At 43.5% G+C, this 20,323-nt stretch overlaps 1 protein-coding gene across 1 annotated transcript in view; it reads left to right on the top strand.

The window, feature by feature from the left end:
* LOC138974383 (prion-like-(Q/N-rich) domain-bearing protein 25) overlaps positions 1-20,323 on the top strand; it is a 152,771-nt gene that overhangs the window by 64,505 nt on the left and 67,943 nt on the right. Inside the window, exons 5-10 of the mRNA XM_070347100.1 lie at positions 219-299; positions 2,774-2,854; positions 7,217-7,297; positions 8,978-9,094; positions 19,236-19,373; positions 20,134-20,217. Coding sequence (XP_070203201.1) covers positions 219-299; positions 2,774-2,854; positions 7,217-7,297; positions 8,978-9,094; positions 19,236-19,373; positions 20,134-20,217 — 582 coding nt within the window. The remainder of the gene's footprint in view (positions 1-218; positions 300-2,773; positions 2,855-7,216; positions 7,298-8,977; positions 9,095-19,235; positions 19,374-20,133; positions 20,218-20,323) is intronic.

Here is a 20,323-nt window from a genome sequence, read left to right on the forward strand (position 1 = left end):
GACCTTGTAGAACACTCCATTTTATTAAAGAAACTACAATGTTATTTAAAAGACAACTCTGCTTGTGCATTTTTCGAACCATATCTTTCAAAACGGACATAATATATATTTTGATTATTGACAATTTTGTTTTGTGTGTGTGTGTGTGTGTGTGTGTGTGTGTGTGTGTGTGTGTGTGTGTGTGTGTGTGTGTGTGTGTGTGTGTGTGTGTGTTTAAGGTTATGGCCCAGGCAAGGACTGCAGGAACCACACAGACGCCTGCAACTCGGGAACAGTCTGCGACCGCATTGGATTGTGCCGTGAGTGTTAAAAGGGTATAATGACCCCCCCCCCCACACACACACACACACACACACAAACACACACACATACACACACACACAAACTGTCTAAAATCGCATCAAGACCTATTCAGTGTGGCCTTGAAGTTGCAGTTATGTCACCACACACCATGAATACCTCACAATAAGAGTTTGAGCGCTCTGTTATTCAATGTTCAAAACACTGTGTTTTGGGTACTGTTTTATCACTGGGATTTGTCCACTTCTTTCGTCTGTCTCGGTTTCCATTTCCGTTGCACTTTTTCGCGAGGAACTCGAATCTCACTCACTGTTGCTGGAGATACAACTGTTAAATCTCCCGAAAAGCTACAGAGTAAAGTATAACACGGAATGTGGAAAGGTGTGCTAGGTTACAGGTGTGACTTCCTGAAACAAATCCAAAAACCGTTATTAATTGTTTGTCTGTGCACTTAAAAGAACGTTGGGTCGATATATTTGTGAAGGTAATGTTTTGTCAATAACACACGTTCCAACAACCTACCTTTCTTGTTTTTGTTATTCTTCCTGAAACGGTTTTTGTCTCACCTGAGTAGTCCGGAGAGTCTTGGGGATGAGAAGTGCTAGGCCTTGTTCGGACAAAAACACTTAACATTCAGGTTATGTCAAATGTTTTTGAAGCTAGAGCTATGAAACTGTGCACACTTTTAGGTTTTGATGATGTCCCGATATGGCCCCAGTGTAGTTGACCCTCGTCAAATTATGGGGCCACATGAGGGTCATGTTGTTTCATAACAAATTAAGGACGGATACTTTTTTGTTTTGCTACAGTCTCCAAAAATAAAACACTCGTATGTTTTGATGATCTTCAGACATGACACAAATCTGGCTCGTTTTGTGTCAAATTCTATGGTCACAGCATGAACATATTTGCTGGAGAAGATCTATCACTACTAAAATTATAAGAACTAAGCTATCAAGCAATTGATAAGTCATTCACTCATCAAGCTATATACTATCAATGTTTGATTTGAGGTCAAAGCTTAGTGTCTGGGGTAATTTAGACTTGCATGGCTAGACTTTTGGGGATGACATCATGTTATGATGCCATTGTGTCGGAATTGAAGTCACGCAAGTGTCTTGAGATCACGTATTTAGTTTTGGCTAGCCACATTTCAATTCACAACTTGCAGGACGTCGTGAGGTTTATTTTGTCAATGTCATCCTCATCTTTGCAATACAGTAATGATTTTCAATGTTACTGAGTGATAACAATCTGGAAACTTGGTGCTTTGATGGCAAAGCAATAGTCCCTTTTTGTTGAATTTGTCGGACTTATTGCATGCGACCGTACTCAGCGGGATTCCCGTTTTTGCGATGTTACAAGTCACACACAATAATAAAGTCCGTTATTCCGCTCAACGACTAAAACACAGAGCCTGGCAAATTTGTCCCCTGTTTCTTACAGGCAAGAATAGGCGAGATTGGCGAGTGGGGCGAGGAAGTACCGTTTCTTGGGCACATCTCACCGCGAGTGACGCTATAATTCTCGCCTCGAACGCTAGGTAGCTTTGGGCTTGCTCGCTTGGCGAGAAAACATGGCAGCCACGCAGCTGCCCATCCGATTGGCTCAGGCTGTCCATGGTTTTTGACCGGCCAGTGCAGACGACCTTTTCGGTATCAACCAATGATGTTTAATTCTTGCGTAGCTAGGCATTAAACCGTTTCATAGACACTCTCGCCTCCTAGCTTCGCGAGTGGCTAGCCGAAAGAATATCTCGCCTGAAAGACACACGCGTCAGGGTGCTGTCACATGCAAATGTTCAAACATTTGGAAGAGTGACCTTCAACCTTTGAAAATGTATTATCTGATTGGGCATTATTATAAAAGCATAACATGAACATTTTTGCTGGAGTAGATGTTGATCACTACTGAAAATATTCCCTCAGCTATCAAAACATTAGGTTTTAACTCGACTTTAGATAAGATACACAAGTGTATGGTTGTTTAAGTGGTATCAGCCATCTGCACGTATGGCAGAAAGACCGAGGTCTTGTACGTGCCACTGTGGTGACACGGGGGTAGGAGATGGATACCGTCTCTGGGTCTGCACAAAAAAAGTTGACACGTATCCGTCCCGGTCCGAATTCGAAACCAGCGACCTTTCGATCGCAAGTCCAGTGCTCTACCACCTGATCTACCCGGGCCCCTGGGGAGTCTTACACAAGAGGGAGGCTTCTTATATCTATTCCGCTCAACGACTAAAACATATATCAGGGGGTGGGGGTGGGTCTTTAAAAGGGGTGAGAGGGGGTCCACTGTAATCGGACATGACGAAGTGGAATCGCATAAGCATTCGTTTTTCTTGTAAACTGTTAGTGAGGCATGTTTGTGATGTGGATTGTTTTTTAAGTTCAACCTGTTTACTTCCACCAAATAACAGGGATACGGGAAGAAAGTCATGGTTGATGTGATGTTGTTTATTGTGTTTCAGTGCTCATGGTGGGCCAATCCTGTCAGGGAGAGAACCGCGGCCGTTGCAGTACGGGCCTAGCCTGTGACAACGATATCTGTAGTAGGTGGTGTTGTCTTCAGTGCCACACACCATCTAGCTCTGTCTTCAGTGCCACGCACCATCTAGCTCTGTCTTCAGTGCCACGCATCATCTAGCTCTGTCTTCAGTGCCACACACCATCTAGCTCTGTCTTCAGTGCCACACACCATCTAGCTCTGTCTTCAATGCCACACACCATCTAGCTCTGTCTTCAGTGCCACACACCATATATAGCTCTGTATTCAGTGCCACATACCATCTAGCTCTGTCTTCATTGTTACACACCATCTAGCTCTGCCTTCAATGCCACACACCATCTATAGCTCTGTATTCAGTGCCACACACCATCTAGCTCTGCCTTCAATGCCACACACCATCTATAGCTCTGTATCCAGTGCCACACACCATCTACAGCTCTGTATTCAGTGCCACACACCATCTAGCTCTGTCTCCATTGTTACACACCATCTACAGCTCTGTATTCAGTGCCACACACCATTTATAGCTCTGTATTCAGTGCCACACACCATCTAGCTCTGTCTTCAGTGCCTCACACCATCTATAGCTCTGTATTCAGTGCCACACACCATCTAGCTCTGTCTTCAGGGTCACACACTATCTAGCTCTGTCTTCAGTGTCACACACCATCTATAGCTCTGTATTCAGTGCCACACACCATCTATAGCTCTGTATTCAGTGCAACACACCATCTAGCTCTGCCTTCAGGGTCGCACACCATCTAGCTCTGTCTTCAGTGTCACACATTATCTAGCTATGTCGTCATTGTTACACATCATCTAGCTCTATCTTCAGTGCAACACACCATCTTGCTCTGTCTTCAGTGCCACACAATATCTAGCTCTGTCTTCAGTGCGAAACACCATATAGCTCTGTCTTCAGTGTCACACACCATCTAGCTCTGTCTTCAGTGCCACACACTATCTAGCTCTGTCTTCAGTGCGAAACACCATATAGCTCTGTCTTCAGTGTCACACACCATCTAGCTCTGTATTCATTGTCACACACCATCCAGCTCTGTCTTCAGTGCCACACACCATCTAGCTCTGTCTTCAGTGTCACGCACCATCTAGCTCTGTCTTCAATGCCACACACCATCTAGCTCTGTCTTCAGTGTCACGCACCATCTAGCTCTGTCTTCAATGCCACACACCATCTAGCTCTGTCTTCAGTGTCACGCACCATCTAGCTCTGTCTTCAATGCCACACACCATCTAGCTCTGTCTTCATTGTCACACACTATCTAGCTCTGTCTTCAGGGTCACACACCATCTAGCTCTGTCTTCAGTGTCACACACCATCTAGCTCTGTCTTCAATGCCACACACCATCTAGCTCTGTCTTCAGGGTCACACACCATCTAGCTCTGTCTTCAATGCCACACACCATCTAGCTCTGTCTTCAGGGTCACACACCATCTATCTCTGTCTTCAATGTCACACACCATCTAGCTCTGTCTTCATTGTCACACACCATCTAGCTATGTCTTCAATGCCACACACCATCTAGCTCTGTCTTCAGTGTCACGCACCATCTATCTCTGTCTTCAATGCCACACACCATCTAGCTCTGTCTTCAATGCCACACACCATCTAGCTCTGTCTTCAATGCCACACACCATCTAGCTTCGTCTTCAGTGCCACGCACCATCTAGCTCTGTCTTCATTGTCACATACCATCTAGCTCTGTCTTCAGTGTCACACACCATCTATAGCTCTGTATTCAGTGCCACAAACCATCTATAGCTCTGTCTTCAGTGCCACACACCATCTAGCTCTGTCTTCAGTGTCACATACCATCTAGCTCTGTCTTCAGTGTCACACACCATCTAGCTATGTCTTCAGTGTCACACACCATCTAGCTATGTCTTCATTGTTACACACCATCTAGCTCTGTCTTCAGTGTCACACACCATCTAGCTCTGTCTTCATTGTTACACACCATCTAGCTATGTCTTCATTGTTACACACCATCTAGCTCTGTCTTCAGTGTCACACACCATCTAGCTATGTCTTCATTGTCACACACCATCTAGCTATGTCTGCATTGTTACACACCATCTAGCTCTGTCTTCAGTGTCACACACCATCTAGCTATGTCTTCATTGTCACACACCATCTAGCTCTGTCTTCAGTGTCACACACCATCTAGCTCTGTCTTCAGTACCACACACCATCTAGCTCTGTCTTCAGTGCCACACACCATCTAGCTCTGTCTTCAGTGTCACACACCATCTAGCTATGTCTTCATTGTTACACACCATCTAGCGCTGTCTTCATTGTCACACACCATCTAGCTCTGTCTTCAATGTCACACACCATCTAGCTCTGTCTTCAATGCCACACACCATCTAGCTCTGTCTAAACTGTCACACACCATCTAGCTCTGTCTTCAGTACCACACACCATCTAGCTCTGTCTTCAATGCCACACACCGTCTAGCTTTGTCTAAACTGTCACACACCATCTAGCTCTGTCTTCAGTGCCACACACCATCTAGCTCTGTCTTCATTGTTACACACCATCTAGCTCTGTCTTCAGTGTCACACACCATCTAGCTCTATCTTCAGTGTCACACACCATCTAGCTCTGTCTTCAGTGTCACGCACCATCTAGCTCTGTCTTCAGTGCCACACACCATCTAGCTCTGTCTTCAGTGCCACACACCATCTAGCTCTGTCTTCAGTGTCACACACCATCTAGCTCTGTCTTCAGTGTCACACACCATCTAGCTCTGTCTTCAATGCCACACACCATCTAGCTCTGTCTTCAGTGTCACGCACCATCTAGCTCTGTCTTCAGTGCCACACACCATCTAGCTCTGTCTTCAGTGCCACACACCATCTAGCTCTGTCTTCCGTGCCACACACCATCTAGCTCTGTCTTCAGTGTCACGCACCATCTAGCTCTGTCTTCAGTGCCACACACCATCTAGCTCTGTCTTCAGTGCCACACACCATCTAGCTCTGTCTTCAGTGCCACACACCATCTAGCTCTGTCTTCAGTGCCACACACCATCTAGCTCTGTCTTCAATGCCACACACCATCTAGCTCTGTCTTCAGTGCCACACACCATCTAGCTCTGTCTTCAGTGCCACACACCATCTAGCTCTGTCTTCAGTGTCACACACCATCTAGCTCGGTCTTGACTGCCACACACCATCTAGCTCTGTCTTCACTGTCCAGACCATCTAGCTATGTCTTCACTGTCACACACCATCTAGCTTTTTCTTCCATGCCATGCAACATCTAGCGCTGTCTTTATCGTCACACACCATCCAGCTCTGTCTTCACTGTCCAGACCATCTAGCTATGTCTTCACTGTCACACACCATCTAGCTTTTTCTTCCATGCCATGCAACATCTAGCGCTGTCTTTATCGTCACACACCACCTAGCTCTGTCGGCATTGTCACACACCATCCAGCTCTGCCTTTATCGCCACACACCATCTAGCGCTGTCTTCACTGTTTCACACCATATAGCTCTGTATTCACTGCCAAACACCGTCTAGCTCTGTCTTCACTGCCAAGCAACATGTACGTCTGTATTAATTGACACACATTATCCAGCTATGTCTTCACTACCTCTGCATTCACTGCCACACACCACCTAGCTACGTCTTCACTTTCACACATCATCTAGCTCTGCCTTCACTGCCTATCTAGCTCGGTCTTGACTGCCAAACAGCATCTATAGCTATGCCTTCACTTTCTCACACCATCTAGTTCTATCGTTACTGGCTCACATCATCCAGCTGTATTTTTATTGTCATGCTTTATCTAGCTCTGTCTTGACTGCCACACACCATGCATCTAGCTCTGTCTGTATACGTAGTTTCCCTCTCTTGTTTCTCTCACCTATGGTTTCCTCTCTTTCTCTGCCTCAGTTTAGATGTCTGTATCTCTCCCATCCCCTCTCCTCCATATTGCGCTCCCTCTCTCACCTATCTCTTTCTGTGCATTATATAACCCTGTAATGCAAGCATAACCAAAGACTTGTCACTAAATCTCTCTGTATCTCGTTCTCCACCCCCCCCCCCTCTCTCTCTCTCTCTCTCTCTCTCTCTCTCTCTCTCTCTCTCTCTCTCTCTCTCTCTCTCTCTCTCTCTCTCTCTCTCTCTCTCTCTCTCTCTCTCTCTCTCTCTCTCTCTCTCTCTCTCTCAATCTCTCTCTCTCTCTTTCTCTCTTTCAAGCATATAGTGACAATAATCCGCATGCGTATGCATGAGCTCACACACACACACACACACACACACACACACACACACACACACACACACACACACATACACACACACACACACACATACACACACACACACACACACACACACACTGACAGATGAACGATGCCTTCTGTGTTCAGAACTGTTTCTTAACATGGACTGTGGAGACAACCCAGCCCTTTGCAACACAGGTACCGTGTGCGGTGTCAACAAGAAGTGCAGTGAGTATATCATCATAAGTTCTGTCTCGTTTTCATTGGGCGCACAAATGGTGTCATACCAAACTGTTGTATACACTTGTTTTACCATCTCAGTGCACTTGATGGCTTTTTGACTTATTACGACCCGCTAAATGTTATCATGTTCAGACAAGGAACATATTTTGTTTGTCATGCTAAAAATATGCAAGATAGAGTAAACATTCGCAATATCAGTGTGATTTATTCAAAAGAATGACGCTTCAAATGCTGTGAAATAATACACTCTTTATCTAAACAATATCTCAAAGCGAGTTTTGTCCGTGGGTGCTTTACATAACGGCACGGCACCACCCACCCTCTGAGTGTGCAATGTGACCTGCTCACTTTTGAAAATGTCATTGTCAAAGTTCTGAAGAATGAAGTGAATTTTCTTTACTCAAGTTACGTTAACTATATACTTACGTCATTTCCTTGTTGGCGTATTTTATCAAATGATAACAGACATGTCGAGAAAATGGATATCACAATGAGCCGGAAATGCTGAGTTTTCAACTAAAGACTTGGGGTTGCTACCCGACATAATTCACAAATAGATTACAATGGACAGCCGAATAGAAAGAGTTTAGAATGTTCAACAAAAACTGCATTTGCGCGAAGCATCCTGTATCAGATTTTGACGGGCGCAGTGGCGTGGTGGTAGGACGTCGGCCTCCTAATCGAGAGGTCGTAAGTTCGAATCCCGGTCGCTGCCGCCTGGTGGGTTAAGAGTGGAGATTTTTCCGATCTCCCAGGTCAACTTATGTGCAGACCTGCTAGTGACTTAACCCCCTTCGTGTGTACACGCAAGCACAAGACCAGTTGCGCACGGAAAGTATCCTGTAATCCATGTCAGAGTTCGGTGGGTTATAGAAGCACGAAAATACCCAGGATGCCTCCCCCGAAATCGGCGTATGCTGCCTGAATGGCGGGGTAAAAACGGTCATACACGTAAAAATCCACTCGTGCTAAAAACATCAGTGAACGTGGGAGTCTAAGCCCATGAACAAAGAAGAAGAAGAAGAAGAAGAAGAAGAAGAAGAAGAAGAAGAAGAAGAAGAAGAAGAAGAAGAAGAAGAAGAAGAAGAAGAAGAAGATATCTTTTTAAATAAATCTCCATTTAAATCACAAATATTTAATGTTGACTTGCTGTGAATGATTTCAGCTGTTCGATCGTACACATAAAACAGTGGGAATTACAGGTTTGAGCAAAAACCTTATAACAACACTCAAAACAATGTGTTGTATACTGTCAGGAAGTTTATTCGATTAAGATACTGAAGAGGAAAACGTATTGTTTATATAGGTCAGTTCTGCAACAAGAAATGTGCCTGTCACTTATTATGTATGTCTCCCTAGAAAATAACTAAGAATGTGGAGAATAAAGTTTGTCTGGATCTGGATCCCCGCTAGTTCGTGGTTGGGGTATTTATATCACAGCAGCTGAGTGTGACACGTGATGGGTCGTGTGCACGGGCATCACCATTCAAAAGGACATTTTCATACATGGTCGTAATTGTATTTAGTCCCATTAAGTCTATAGATATAAAACATATTATATTTGTGGCTTCGTCATATTAGCAAATAAAAACTACTCGTCAGGTCACTGCCATGCTGTGCATGTAACGGTGTCGTATTTCATTTAGACTTGATGTGTTGTTTCAGAAGTGTCACAAGGGTCGAATTGTGGCGAGGACAGTGTGTGTGTGGGCGGGGCCAATTGTCTGAACAACAACTGTACCTGTCTCAGCGGAATCACCCAGGCCAACGGTTCCATATGCGGTAAGACACCCCCCCCCCCCTCCTCAAAAACAAAAGTTTTATTTCATGCAGTTTATCGAAACTACGGTTTATGTGAGAGTGCGCATGCGCTAGGCTAGCCATACCCGTATGTGTTATGGCGGCCATGGGCAGCATGTGGGAATTTTCGGCGTAGAAAACTTCATTTTCATCAGGAAATCGACGTAACCTGTTGTGTTTTGTGTGTGCTGGACAAAGTAAGTGATTTATCTTTTATTGTGCCGAGTTCGAAAAAACCGCGAGTCGCGATGACAGAGAAACAAGTAGAGTTGGAACTCGATTCGGACTCAGAATTGAATGACTTGGAGAACATCCACGACACGGCTGGAAAAGAAAAACCACAAACAGTCACTCTACCAATCTCGGATTGGGAAAAGATGAAGAGTCAAAATGAGAACATTTTGAAGTTTCTAACTATGGTGGTAGACAAAAATGGCGACTCACCCAAAACGAAACAGTCGAAAAAGAGAAAACAAACGTGAAGTCAGTGATGACGAACAATCTGTGGAGACGGGGGATGATTTCGATCACCTTCTTGAAGAAATGTGTAAAACTCAAGCATCAGAATCTCGACCCGAGGCTGAACTGAACGACCCCATTGAGAGTGAAATTATGAATGAACTGGAGCAAGATTTTTATATTTCTGAGACTCTTGGTGATGAAGTTGCAGATCGAATTGCAAAACTTGTATCAGTGATGGCAAAGGATCAGATGACCGAAGAAAAGACGAAGCAAAAAGAAAGAGAGTTTAAACGCCCAAAAAACATTGAGACAGGCGTCCCAAAAGTGAACCCCGAAATCTGGGGTTTGATGGAACACAGTGCCAAAACGTATGACTTAAAATCACAACGTCAACATAAGTTACAATACACGGCCAACAATGCTCTTGTTGTTGCCTGGGATGCGTCCCTAAAAATGGGGGTTGCCAGTGAGGCACAGAAAAAGCTGATCCAAACAATTGCTGAGGCAAGTGGGCTGATACTGAAAACAGCGTATGACATGTCACTGGACAGAAGAGCAAAAATACTGCCTGGACAAAATGTGAACAGAAAATACAGAAAACTGGCATCTTCAAACATACCAGTCACTCAGTGGCTATTTGGGGATGATCTCAAGTCAGCGTGTGCTGATATTGACTGTACAACCAAACTTGGACTTGCCTTTCCTCAATCAAGTAAAGGGCAAACATATTTCCCATCCCGTCAATATGCACACACAAAAACTCCGAGTGGAGAGGAAGAGGAAGATGGAACTGGAAGAAGGGAGCTCAGTTCAGGGGGAGAGGGAAAAGTCAAGGAAGACCATTCTTCTCCGGCACAACGACAATCAGGCAAGCAGAGTAGACAACAAAGAGGTATGTGAAATAAAGAATGCCACATTGGATTTTGAAGCAGGTAAACTGAAACATTTTGTTCACAATTGGAAGAAATTGACATCTGATTCCTTTATTCTAGATATGGTACAGGGAACAGAAATTCCTTTGAGTGAAGACATTGTCAATCACTCAATGACCAGAAACAGAAACTGCGTCAGTCGTACATCGCTCAGATATGCTGCTTCTCAGTTTGACCCCAGACAAAGAATAATGGTGACATGTTACACCATAGTAAGCTCTCAAGGACTGGCCAGCGAAGAACAATAAAATAGGGGTAGATGATGGAGGGAGGGGGGGGGTGCAGCGGCGGCATGGTCAGTAAATTGGATCAAGAAACCCGCAAAATACTTCAGACACCTACCACATTCTTACAACAACAACATAACAATGTGCAATAAATCACGTTGTCAAACAAACATGATCGAAAAGAGAAAGAAGCAAAACCCACCTCGTCGAGTCAAGAATCTTAGAATGTCGTCTGCTTCAATGCGATCATGTTGGTTCATTTCGGAGAGTTGTTACTTACTTCTACTGTTCGCTGCTGCTGGTTCATCTTTATCTGATATTTCTTGCCACCATGCCGAACATTTTCAATGTTAGGGTTGTTCTCCGCAGCTCAAAACTTTGAAAAATGCTGCTGAATCGGTGAAAAAGTCATGGATTTGTTGACACCGGGGACTGATACGTTGTCTAATGCGCTTGCGCCAAATGCCTTTGACCTACATATATTTGCATATAATTAATTCCGGGGTTTCGGTTGGAACGGATTCTCTGTCTTTGTGCCTGTGTCAACGGAAATTCCCCAACGGTGATGACGTCATCTTGAAGAACGGACATTTCCACACAGTTTGAACAGCGAAGGGCCATGTCATGTGCGCACATTTACCAGCACGGAGTGTCCAAAGTAGACAATTTATTTCGATTTTGTTGATAAAACACAGACAAAAACAACAAAACATCGGTTTGAAAATGGTTTTATTTACATGAATACATGTCTAAAATGATCAAAGCAGATTATTGAATGCATTCCAGGATGTTCAAAGGTGTGAACAATGCAACAATCCCCAAAAGGTGTATGAGACCAAAAATAACTCATTTTGCCTGCCCGGTCTCCCCTGAAGAACAGTTACTCCGGTTAAGCTTAATCGTCTTCAGTTATTTCCCCTGCAATAAGTTTCCTTGCAGATCTGCAGTCGCGTAGTGAAATTAACTAGTCATTGGATGTTTTTTCCAGTCTTCTTAGTCAATGAAGCACGGTAAGTTTTATGCTGACAAAAGTCACTTTAAGATAACACGACCATTGACTTCATTTATGAGCCCAAAGGTAACAATATCGACAAGAATGTACATTTGACTTTAAATGAAACATTCATAGACAGTTTCCAACTCACCGGATCTGCAAAAGAGCCTTCATTCGTGAAAAACGAGTATTTAAATCAGACAGGTATCGGAAACAATATCTTGGTAACCTGCGTTTCTCCCTCAGTGGCGACGTGACGGCGCCACATTTGTTTGTTTATGGCTGTTTATCGCGAAACGACACAGTTGAAATTTGTGTGTAAAATATCATAAGTGTGTGGCGTGTAATTTACGAATCAGTTCGTTATCTGCGTTTCTATGGTAATTCAGTCTGAGTGGAGTTACTTTGAATCGAAGTCGAGGGTAACCTGCGTTGCATGTGCGAATGCGTGAACAAAATTAATGTCATTGCAATATTTTATACAGGAAGTAAATGTAATTGATTCTAGCTCAGTCGTGTAGATCTTTTATGCGGTGTGTTGGTAGTGCATCTGCTTTTCTACTTTGAAGCTCATTTTAAGTGATACGCTGATCGAAGTGGGGTATCCTAAGTGTGACATCAGTCGTATGCAGATTACGCCTCGAAACACACTCGCATTTCACGAAGACAACAATAAATGGCAACATTTCAAGAACTGCATCAGTTTTGTTAGATACTATTTAAACAGAAACAGCACAGACACGACTATTACCAACAACACAGAACGGGAGGTAAGTCAGCAAACACGCTCCTAGTGTGCGTTCCCGTTTTTGGTCGCTCATCTCTCACATTTGACCGCCACCCGTCTACAGGGTCGGTCGATATATTCTACCCCCGAAATAGCACTTGTTTGCATCTTCAATGACTCCATCGGCCATTAGAATCCCAAACCGATGTCATATACGAGCTGATTTTGTGAAATAAAGCACATTTCTACTTCCGAAACCCATCGAACAGCCATTTCCGGCGCTTGATCGCCGACATGTTCAGCTTTGAGGGTAATTTACGGGCAAATGTGAACCGCTCTATGGCATTTTATGCATCAATAAACAAATTAAGGCATCGTTGAATCTGTAGCTTACCCTAAATCCCGACGTAAATCAAACAAATCCAAGAAAACTGAAAATAACGTGCCTTCAATCGTGTCAGGCCCTGCGTACACCCTCTGCCCCGCTTATGTCAGGTTATTCCCCGTGTTGAATAACTGTGGTATTGTCTTTGATTGTGGTGATTCTCCTATCTCTCTGTCATGTACTGGGTGCTTTAAGGCCAGTTTCTCCTCTAGACTGCATTGAAAAATGCGTCCGTGTGAGCTGATTCCCACTTGTCACCAGTAGCAAAGAACAACTCAAATATTAAGCTTAGAGATTGAATGTGGTCAAAATGTGTGTGTCAGGGGTCAATTGGTTTGACTTGAACTTGACGTTCGTGTTTCTCCGAACGTCTGTGTATCGAAACACAGATACACGCACTCCATGACTTAGAACGAAGACAAAACATATCGCTAGGTTTCATTCTTCTTCTTGTCGTTCGCTGTTAGATCGTCAGTCCGGACTGAAGGGCGAAACGTGCTGTCGCTAGTTTTCATTTATTTGTGATGAATTTATGGCCTTTCATGATTTTTTGTTTACTTGTGACAGTTTGCCAGTTCGTTTTTGGAACTTTGCAAAGCAGTGTCGTCTGTCTAGGTCTGGGGAAACGCCAATGAAAAGAAGCGAACAATCCCCGAGCGTTTCTATTGGGTTTGCTTTTGATTATCCATGTGGGTTAAGGGTGGAGATTTTTGCGATCTCCCAGGCCAACTTATGTGCTGACCTGCTAGTGCCTTATCCCCCGTCGTGTGTACATGCAAGACCAAGTGCGCACGGAAAAGATCATGTAATCCATGTCAGAGTTCGGTGTGTTATAGAAACACGAAAATACCCAGCATGCTTCCCCGAAAGCGGCGTATGGCTGCCTAAATGGCGGGGTAAAAACGGTCATACACGTAAACCCCCACTCGTGCAAGAAACACGAGTGTACGTGGGAGTTTCAGCCCATGAACGCAGAAGAAGAAGAAGAAGAAGAAGAAGAAGAAGAAGAAGAAGAAGAAGAAGAAGAAGAAGAAGAAGAAGAAGAAGAAGAAGAAGAAGAAGAAGAAGAAGATTATCCATGTATAACCTGCTTCCTGCAACTATGGTAACCGGGGATTTATTGCCTGGGGAACATGAGATTTATTTACCAGGTGTGTGTGTGTGTGTGTGTGTGTGTGTGTGTGTGTGTGTGTGTGTGTGTGTGTGTGTGTGAATGAAAACTCGTGAAAATGATGACAACATGTTTTATGGGTGGTGGTGTATGCGTGTCTTTGTGTGTGTGTGTGTGTGTGTGTGTGTGTGTGTGTGTGTGTGTGTGTGTGTGTGTGTGTGTGTATATGTGTGTGTGTGTGTGTGTGTGTGTGTGTGTATAGAGCGATTCAGAGAAAACCACTGAACCGATCTTCATGAAACTGTACATGAGAGTTCCTGAGAATCATATCCCAAGACGTTTTGTTTTCTTCTTTGACTACCTTGAGTAATCAAGAGAGTCTAAGGAATGATCAGTGTTAGCGCGTCCGTAGACAAACACCTTACCGCTGTGGTTATCTCAGACGTTTTTGAAGGTAGAGCTTTGAAACGTTGCACACATCTGTGCCCGTATGCTTATGGGGGAAGTTCGCAAAAACTCCCGAAGTTTTGAGTGACATCGGAAGAACTTGCCTCACTTTTGTATGCATGGGCCGGAAGAAGGGCTTACATCGAAGCAAAGCGAGGAAGTAATTGATGGTAGTTTGCGACAACTTCCTACGTTTTGAGCGACATCGGAAGTACATCCTCAATTTCGCATGCATGGGACGGAAAAAGTGCTTACTTTTGAAGCAAGCGAGGAAGTAAGTGAGGGTAATTGTACTACAGCGAAACCCAGGAGTAAACACGCTGCTTCCAAAGTTTCTCAGTGCAAAATAGCAGGGCTTTTCTTCGGTTTTTCATATAAAACCGATCTAACGCAACTGAAAGTTCCAAAGAGAGAAAATAGACAGAAAAGTCGTATCTCGTGCGTGCATTTCGTGTAAATTTCCCTGAATACAATACTAATACAAACCTGAGTTGCCAGCTTTGACTTTTGTTCGTTCTGGGTCACTGGCCACCACTCTTAAAATTTCATCCCCGCTTATAGGGGGGGGGTGTTTCTATGTAAATGGGCGTCTGTGTGTGCCTGTGTGTTTGTGTGAGAGTGTATGTGTGCGTGTGTGTGTGCGCGTGTGTGCATGCGTGCGTGCGTGTGTAGGTGTGCGTCTGTTCATTCATTCATTCGTTTGCAGTGCACGCGCGCACATGTGTGTGTGTGTGGGGAAGGGTGTGTGTTTGATTGTGTGTGTGTGTGTGTGTGTGTGTGTGTGTGTGTGCGTGCGTGCGTGTGCATGTGTGTGAAAGTGTTTGTGTGTATTTGTGCGAGTGCCTGTGCGTGCGTGTGTGCGGATATAATTGTGCGTTTGTTTGTGTGCGCGTGCGCGTGTGTGTATATGTGTGTGTGTGTGTGTGTGTGTGTGTGTGTGTGTGCACCCCCACCCCCCACACACACCCCCTCGCGATATAACCTTCGTGGTTGAAAACGACGTAAAACACCAAATAAAGAAAGAAAAGAAAAGAACACACACCCCCCAAAAAAACACACACTATTATGAGCTGATTATTTGAGCCTCGATATTTTATTTATTTTCTTACGTTTTATGTTGTTTGTTGTGATTCACCACACCCGAGTTTCTCGAAATTGAGATAATAAAGTGTTCTATGTCTAATAAACATGCACACACGCGCGTAGGATTAACAAATCCAATCATGACTTTCAACTTTACATAAACATACATCCTGTTCACAATTAAAGGTCCTTGTCTACATTTTTATACCGAAATCGCCATTTGACCATTAAGATGCAGAGTCTGTTATCTACAAATATCAACAATACACCCCCTTTCGATCAGAAAAGACGAAGCCAGTGTAGCCGTTTGAAAATTTATTGTAGTATTCCAGCGCAGTACTCATAGCAGGATATCCTTATTTGGAAAATGCCAAGCGCAAAACTCCTCTCAAATCCCGTGCATTTCGTGCGTTTAAAAAAAGCGTGGATAGCGCTCCAGTGTCAAACTGTTGCTGCACGTGTTTGGGCGTGGCTATAAGCATAGTGACATGAATTTGATTGGTCAGTATTTTTAGGCAAAGCACATGTTCTCAGCAAACAGAAAACAAAATATTGGAAGCGTGAGTCACGCTACCCAAAAATAAAAATAAAATTTTCTATAACTTTTTTCCCCATGATTCATTCATCATTTGACATAATTTAGTATCGAAATCTAACCATAAGATTATTGAAAAAAAGCAAAAATGTAGAAGACCACCTTTAACGAGGACAAACATAATTTACTAACACCTAAGTAAAACAATTTATCTTTTGTAAATATTTGGACACACATTTTCCCAATTAATATGAAAGGTACTGAACTTATCTTCTTTTCACTACACCTTATATCTTGATTCTCCCAAAACCTTGAGTTCTGCCTTTTTTTAATTGACCAGTAGCCCAAAACTTTCGCTCTAACCAAACAGTTTCACCGATACACAATCATTTAAAAAAAAGAGGTTTAACATAACCGACTTCGCTACCACATAAACAAAAAAAGTTTTATTCTCCCCAACATTCTGGTCAACAAAATCATTATTACAGACAGTCATTCAATTTCAAGACAATCATCACAGCTTTGAACAGACCATTTCGTTCAACCAGTCAAAAACAACAACTATAGTAAAAGCTACAGCGCGATCAACGTTCGCCCATTTACGAACTCGCGATGAGATTTGTTTCTTCTGGTCGCCAAGCCTAAGGTTTACAAACGCGTGCGCACTATTTGGGATTTGCTCGACCTTGACCTCAGGACTCTCGAAGCCACTACTTCGGTGTTCAAGTTAGCTCGTGCAACTTCCGAAGTTCCCACTTTCAAAGTTAATTTCATCATTTTTACGACGATACCGCATCTTAAAAGTCCTTACCCATCTAAAAAAACAAACTCCAACGCATGCTACAATTGCATATGACATTCCGGTTTAAAAGGCAGCTCATTGGGAAATGAGCTCAGACACAATATTGAAGACGTGAAATGCGTCAATCGAGCAACTGTCGTAACTTGGCTACAATGAGACGGTCGGCTACCTTGCACCATAGACACGAACTGTGACATTCTTGTTTAATTTAGGTGAAAAGCTTGAAACAGCGGGGCTCAAAACCGACAGTACGATCATTTACTGACCGAAAAAAACGTGCTCGAGTCATTCGGCGATGGTGGTGAGCTTTCAAACTACCACGACTGAATAAGTGATAACACATCTTTGCATAGTGCTTTTTCTAGACGAGTAGCATAGTGCAGTGGTTACGGATTCGGAATTTCAATCCGACGCTCTGGGTTCAAGTCCCGCTGGGAGCTACAAATATTAATTTTTTTTGTATTAACCTTTTTCTACCTCAATTGCATTCAGACTGCAACAACCGGGTTTTGCCTCTGTGTTAATTTTTTTTAAACGCGTAAAGAAACTGTCCTATGCTTTAAAAAAAAATCGAATCTTGACTTTTAACTGTACATAACCATGCATCGATTGTCTTTTTGTAAACTTCTTGACAGACATTTCCCCAATAAATAAGGAACAAGTCACTAAACTTAGTTATTTACGGTCTACTGCATAATGTTCTTCCTTTTAAACTTTACTAGTAACCCAAAGTTTCTCTATAACCAATCTATGTTTGTCCAACAAAGAGTTTTACCGATATAAAATTAGTAAACACAAGTTCAACATACAGTAATTGTTGTACTTCTTGGGAGAACGAAATTGATTATACTGATTTTTTTTTTGTGTGTGCCCCAAAATTATGTTCACTTGGAAATGCATTGAGGATAAAGTGATTTGTAAATTTAATATGATTATTAAAAAATACCGTAAAGGCAGTTTTTGTTGGCGTGTTTAAAATACATTTAGAAATATTATTGTGGACGATATAGGGACATTTAAAGTAGAAAAATTAATATAAAAAGCAGAAAAAAAGAAAAGAAAAAAAGATCAATGAAGAGGGATACTGCCCGCAAAAAAAAAAGGATTGAAGCAAGCAGCTGACAAAAAAAAAAAAAAGTTCAACATAATCATGTACTCTTCTCCAAACATTCAAGTCAACAAAGTCATTTGTCATAGACAGTCATTCGATTCCAAGACAATCTTCACAGGTTTGAACCGACCCTTTCGTTTAACCATTCAAAAGAACAACAGCAATAACGCTGTTAGTACTACTGCGCGCTCAACGTTCGCCTTTTTGAACTCGCGATGAGATTTGTTTCTTCTGGTGGCAAGCTTACCGTTAACAAACGCATGCGTACTAGTTAGGATTCCCCCAATTTTCGCGACCTTGACTCCAGCGTTCATGCATAGTGAACAGTTGGAAAGTTAAACTTCGGGAGTTCCCACTTCCAGTGTTGCTGACTTCGTCCTCATGCATACGGGCCCTGGGGTTTGATAATCTCCCGACATGACCCCATTTGGTTAACCTTCGTCAAATGTTGGGATCACAGCGGGGTCATAATTATTCGGTTCACACAAAAATGTAGCTTGTTTTGGTCACATTTCAAGGTCACAACATGAACATGCTTGATTTGAGCTCACAGATTAGTGTCTTTGGGGTAGGCTAGTCTTGGCTAGACTAGTGATGACCACATTTTGTTGTGTTAGCCAAGTATCCATGCTGTCAATTTTGATGCAACTGGGTCAAAACAAAATGTTACGGTTACAGATACAATTCTAGTAATCGATCCAAACATGATTCTTTATCATTTCCTGATTCCTCTTCTTATTCTTCTGCGTTCATGGGCTGAAACTCCCACGTACACTCGTGTTTTGCACGAGTGGAATGTGTACGTGTATGACCGTTTTTACCACGCCATTCAGGCAGCCATACGCCGCTTTCGGAAGAAGCATGCTGGATATTTTCGGGGGATAAGCCACTAGCAGGTCTGCACATAAGTTGAACTGGGAGATCGAGAAAAAATGTCCACACTTAACCCACCAGGCGGCCACGGCCGGGATTCGAACCCTCGACCTTCCGATTAAGAGGCCGACGTCTTACCACCCCGCCACAGCGCCCGTCTATTTCCTGATTCCAAAAACATATAGATATATTAAGTTTGAATTATGAACAAGCTTAGAGAAAAAAAAGGAAAAAAGGCGTGTTCCTTTGACGCACTGTACGCTTCTGTTCTGTACTGCATGACTTCACGTTTTCTATGTGAATATGCCACCACTTTCAGTCTGGGTCGCGGGCATTGGCACAGCGTTGTGTTAGCGAAATGCAGCGTGATCAATATTATACTGTGAGTTTGACAGCTTGACTAAATGCATTAATTTCGCTTCGTATATCAACAGAGCCCGTGACAGGGAAGGTGCACGGGAAGTGCTCGGACGGCACATCGTGTGAGGATCAAAACGCCGTTTGCAACACGACCACCGGTCTCTGCATATGCAAGCAGGGCTTCGCCCCCGAACCAGACACCCTCGCTTGTGGTGAATATTGATTGGTGCTGGTGTGTGGTTGGGATTTTTTTTTTTTTTTTTTTTTTTTGGTGGGGGGGGGGGGGGGGGGCAGGTGATATGGTGTTGCGTATGTGTTGCGTTCGTGTGTGGTTGGGAGTGTTTCTTTGTTGTTGTTGGTTTTTTTTTGGGGGGGAGGCAGGTGATATGGTGTTGCGTATGTGTTGCGTTTGTGTGTGGTTGGGAGTGTGTGTTTTTTTTTTTTTTTTTTTTTTTTGGGGGGGGGGGCAGGTGATATGGTGTTGCGTATGTGTTGCGTTTGTCTGTGGTTGGGAGTGGGTTAGGGACAGGGATGAGGTTGGGTGTTGTGTTTGTGTGTGATGTGTTTGTGTATGTGTGTTGTGCGTGACTTATGCGTGTGTTGGTGAGTAGGTGGGACTGCACTGAATTCGTCATATTTAACACTTTGTTTGCCTGAGTGAACCACCATTATACTGACAGAAGCAATCCCCCGTTGTTGACTCCCCTGAGTACTCAGGAGAGTCTTAGTAATTAACAGTATGTGTTTAGGCCGTCCGGTCGGCCATCTATAGCCAACAAAATTAAAGTTGGGATTATCTCGGATGTTTTTTGGAACATAGAGCTTTGAAACTTTGCACACGTCTAGGGTTTGATGATCTCCCAACATGACCCAAGTTTTATTGACCCTCGTCAAATGTCGGGGTCACAACGGGGTCATGTTCGGTTCATAAAAACCATGTGCAATGTACTTTTTTGCCGTGTTCTGTCTCAGGTGTTGCCAAAGGCGAAAACTGTGTAGACAATCCTTCGTCGTGTATCACAGGGACTACGTGCGACCCCACCACGCAAACGTGCAGTAGGTCTTTAATGCAAACTATACAAACACAGATGTGAAAGGGAGAGGGGTGGGGTGGATGCGTGCATCTTTTTGCCAATGCGCCGTGAAGGGGGGGGGGGGGGGG

Source organism: Littorina saxatilis, linkage group LG8 (assembly GCF_037325665.1).
Source record: "Littorina saxatilis isolate snail1 linkage group LG8, US_GU_Lsax_2.0, whole genome shotgun sequence".
Classification (NCBI taxonomy): Eukaryota; Metazoa; Mollusca; class Gastropoda; order Littorinimorpha; family Littorinidae; genus Littorina; species Littorina saxatilis.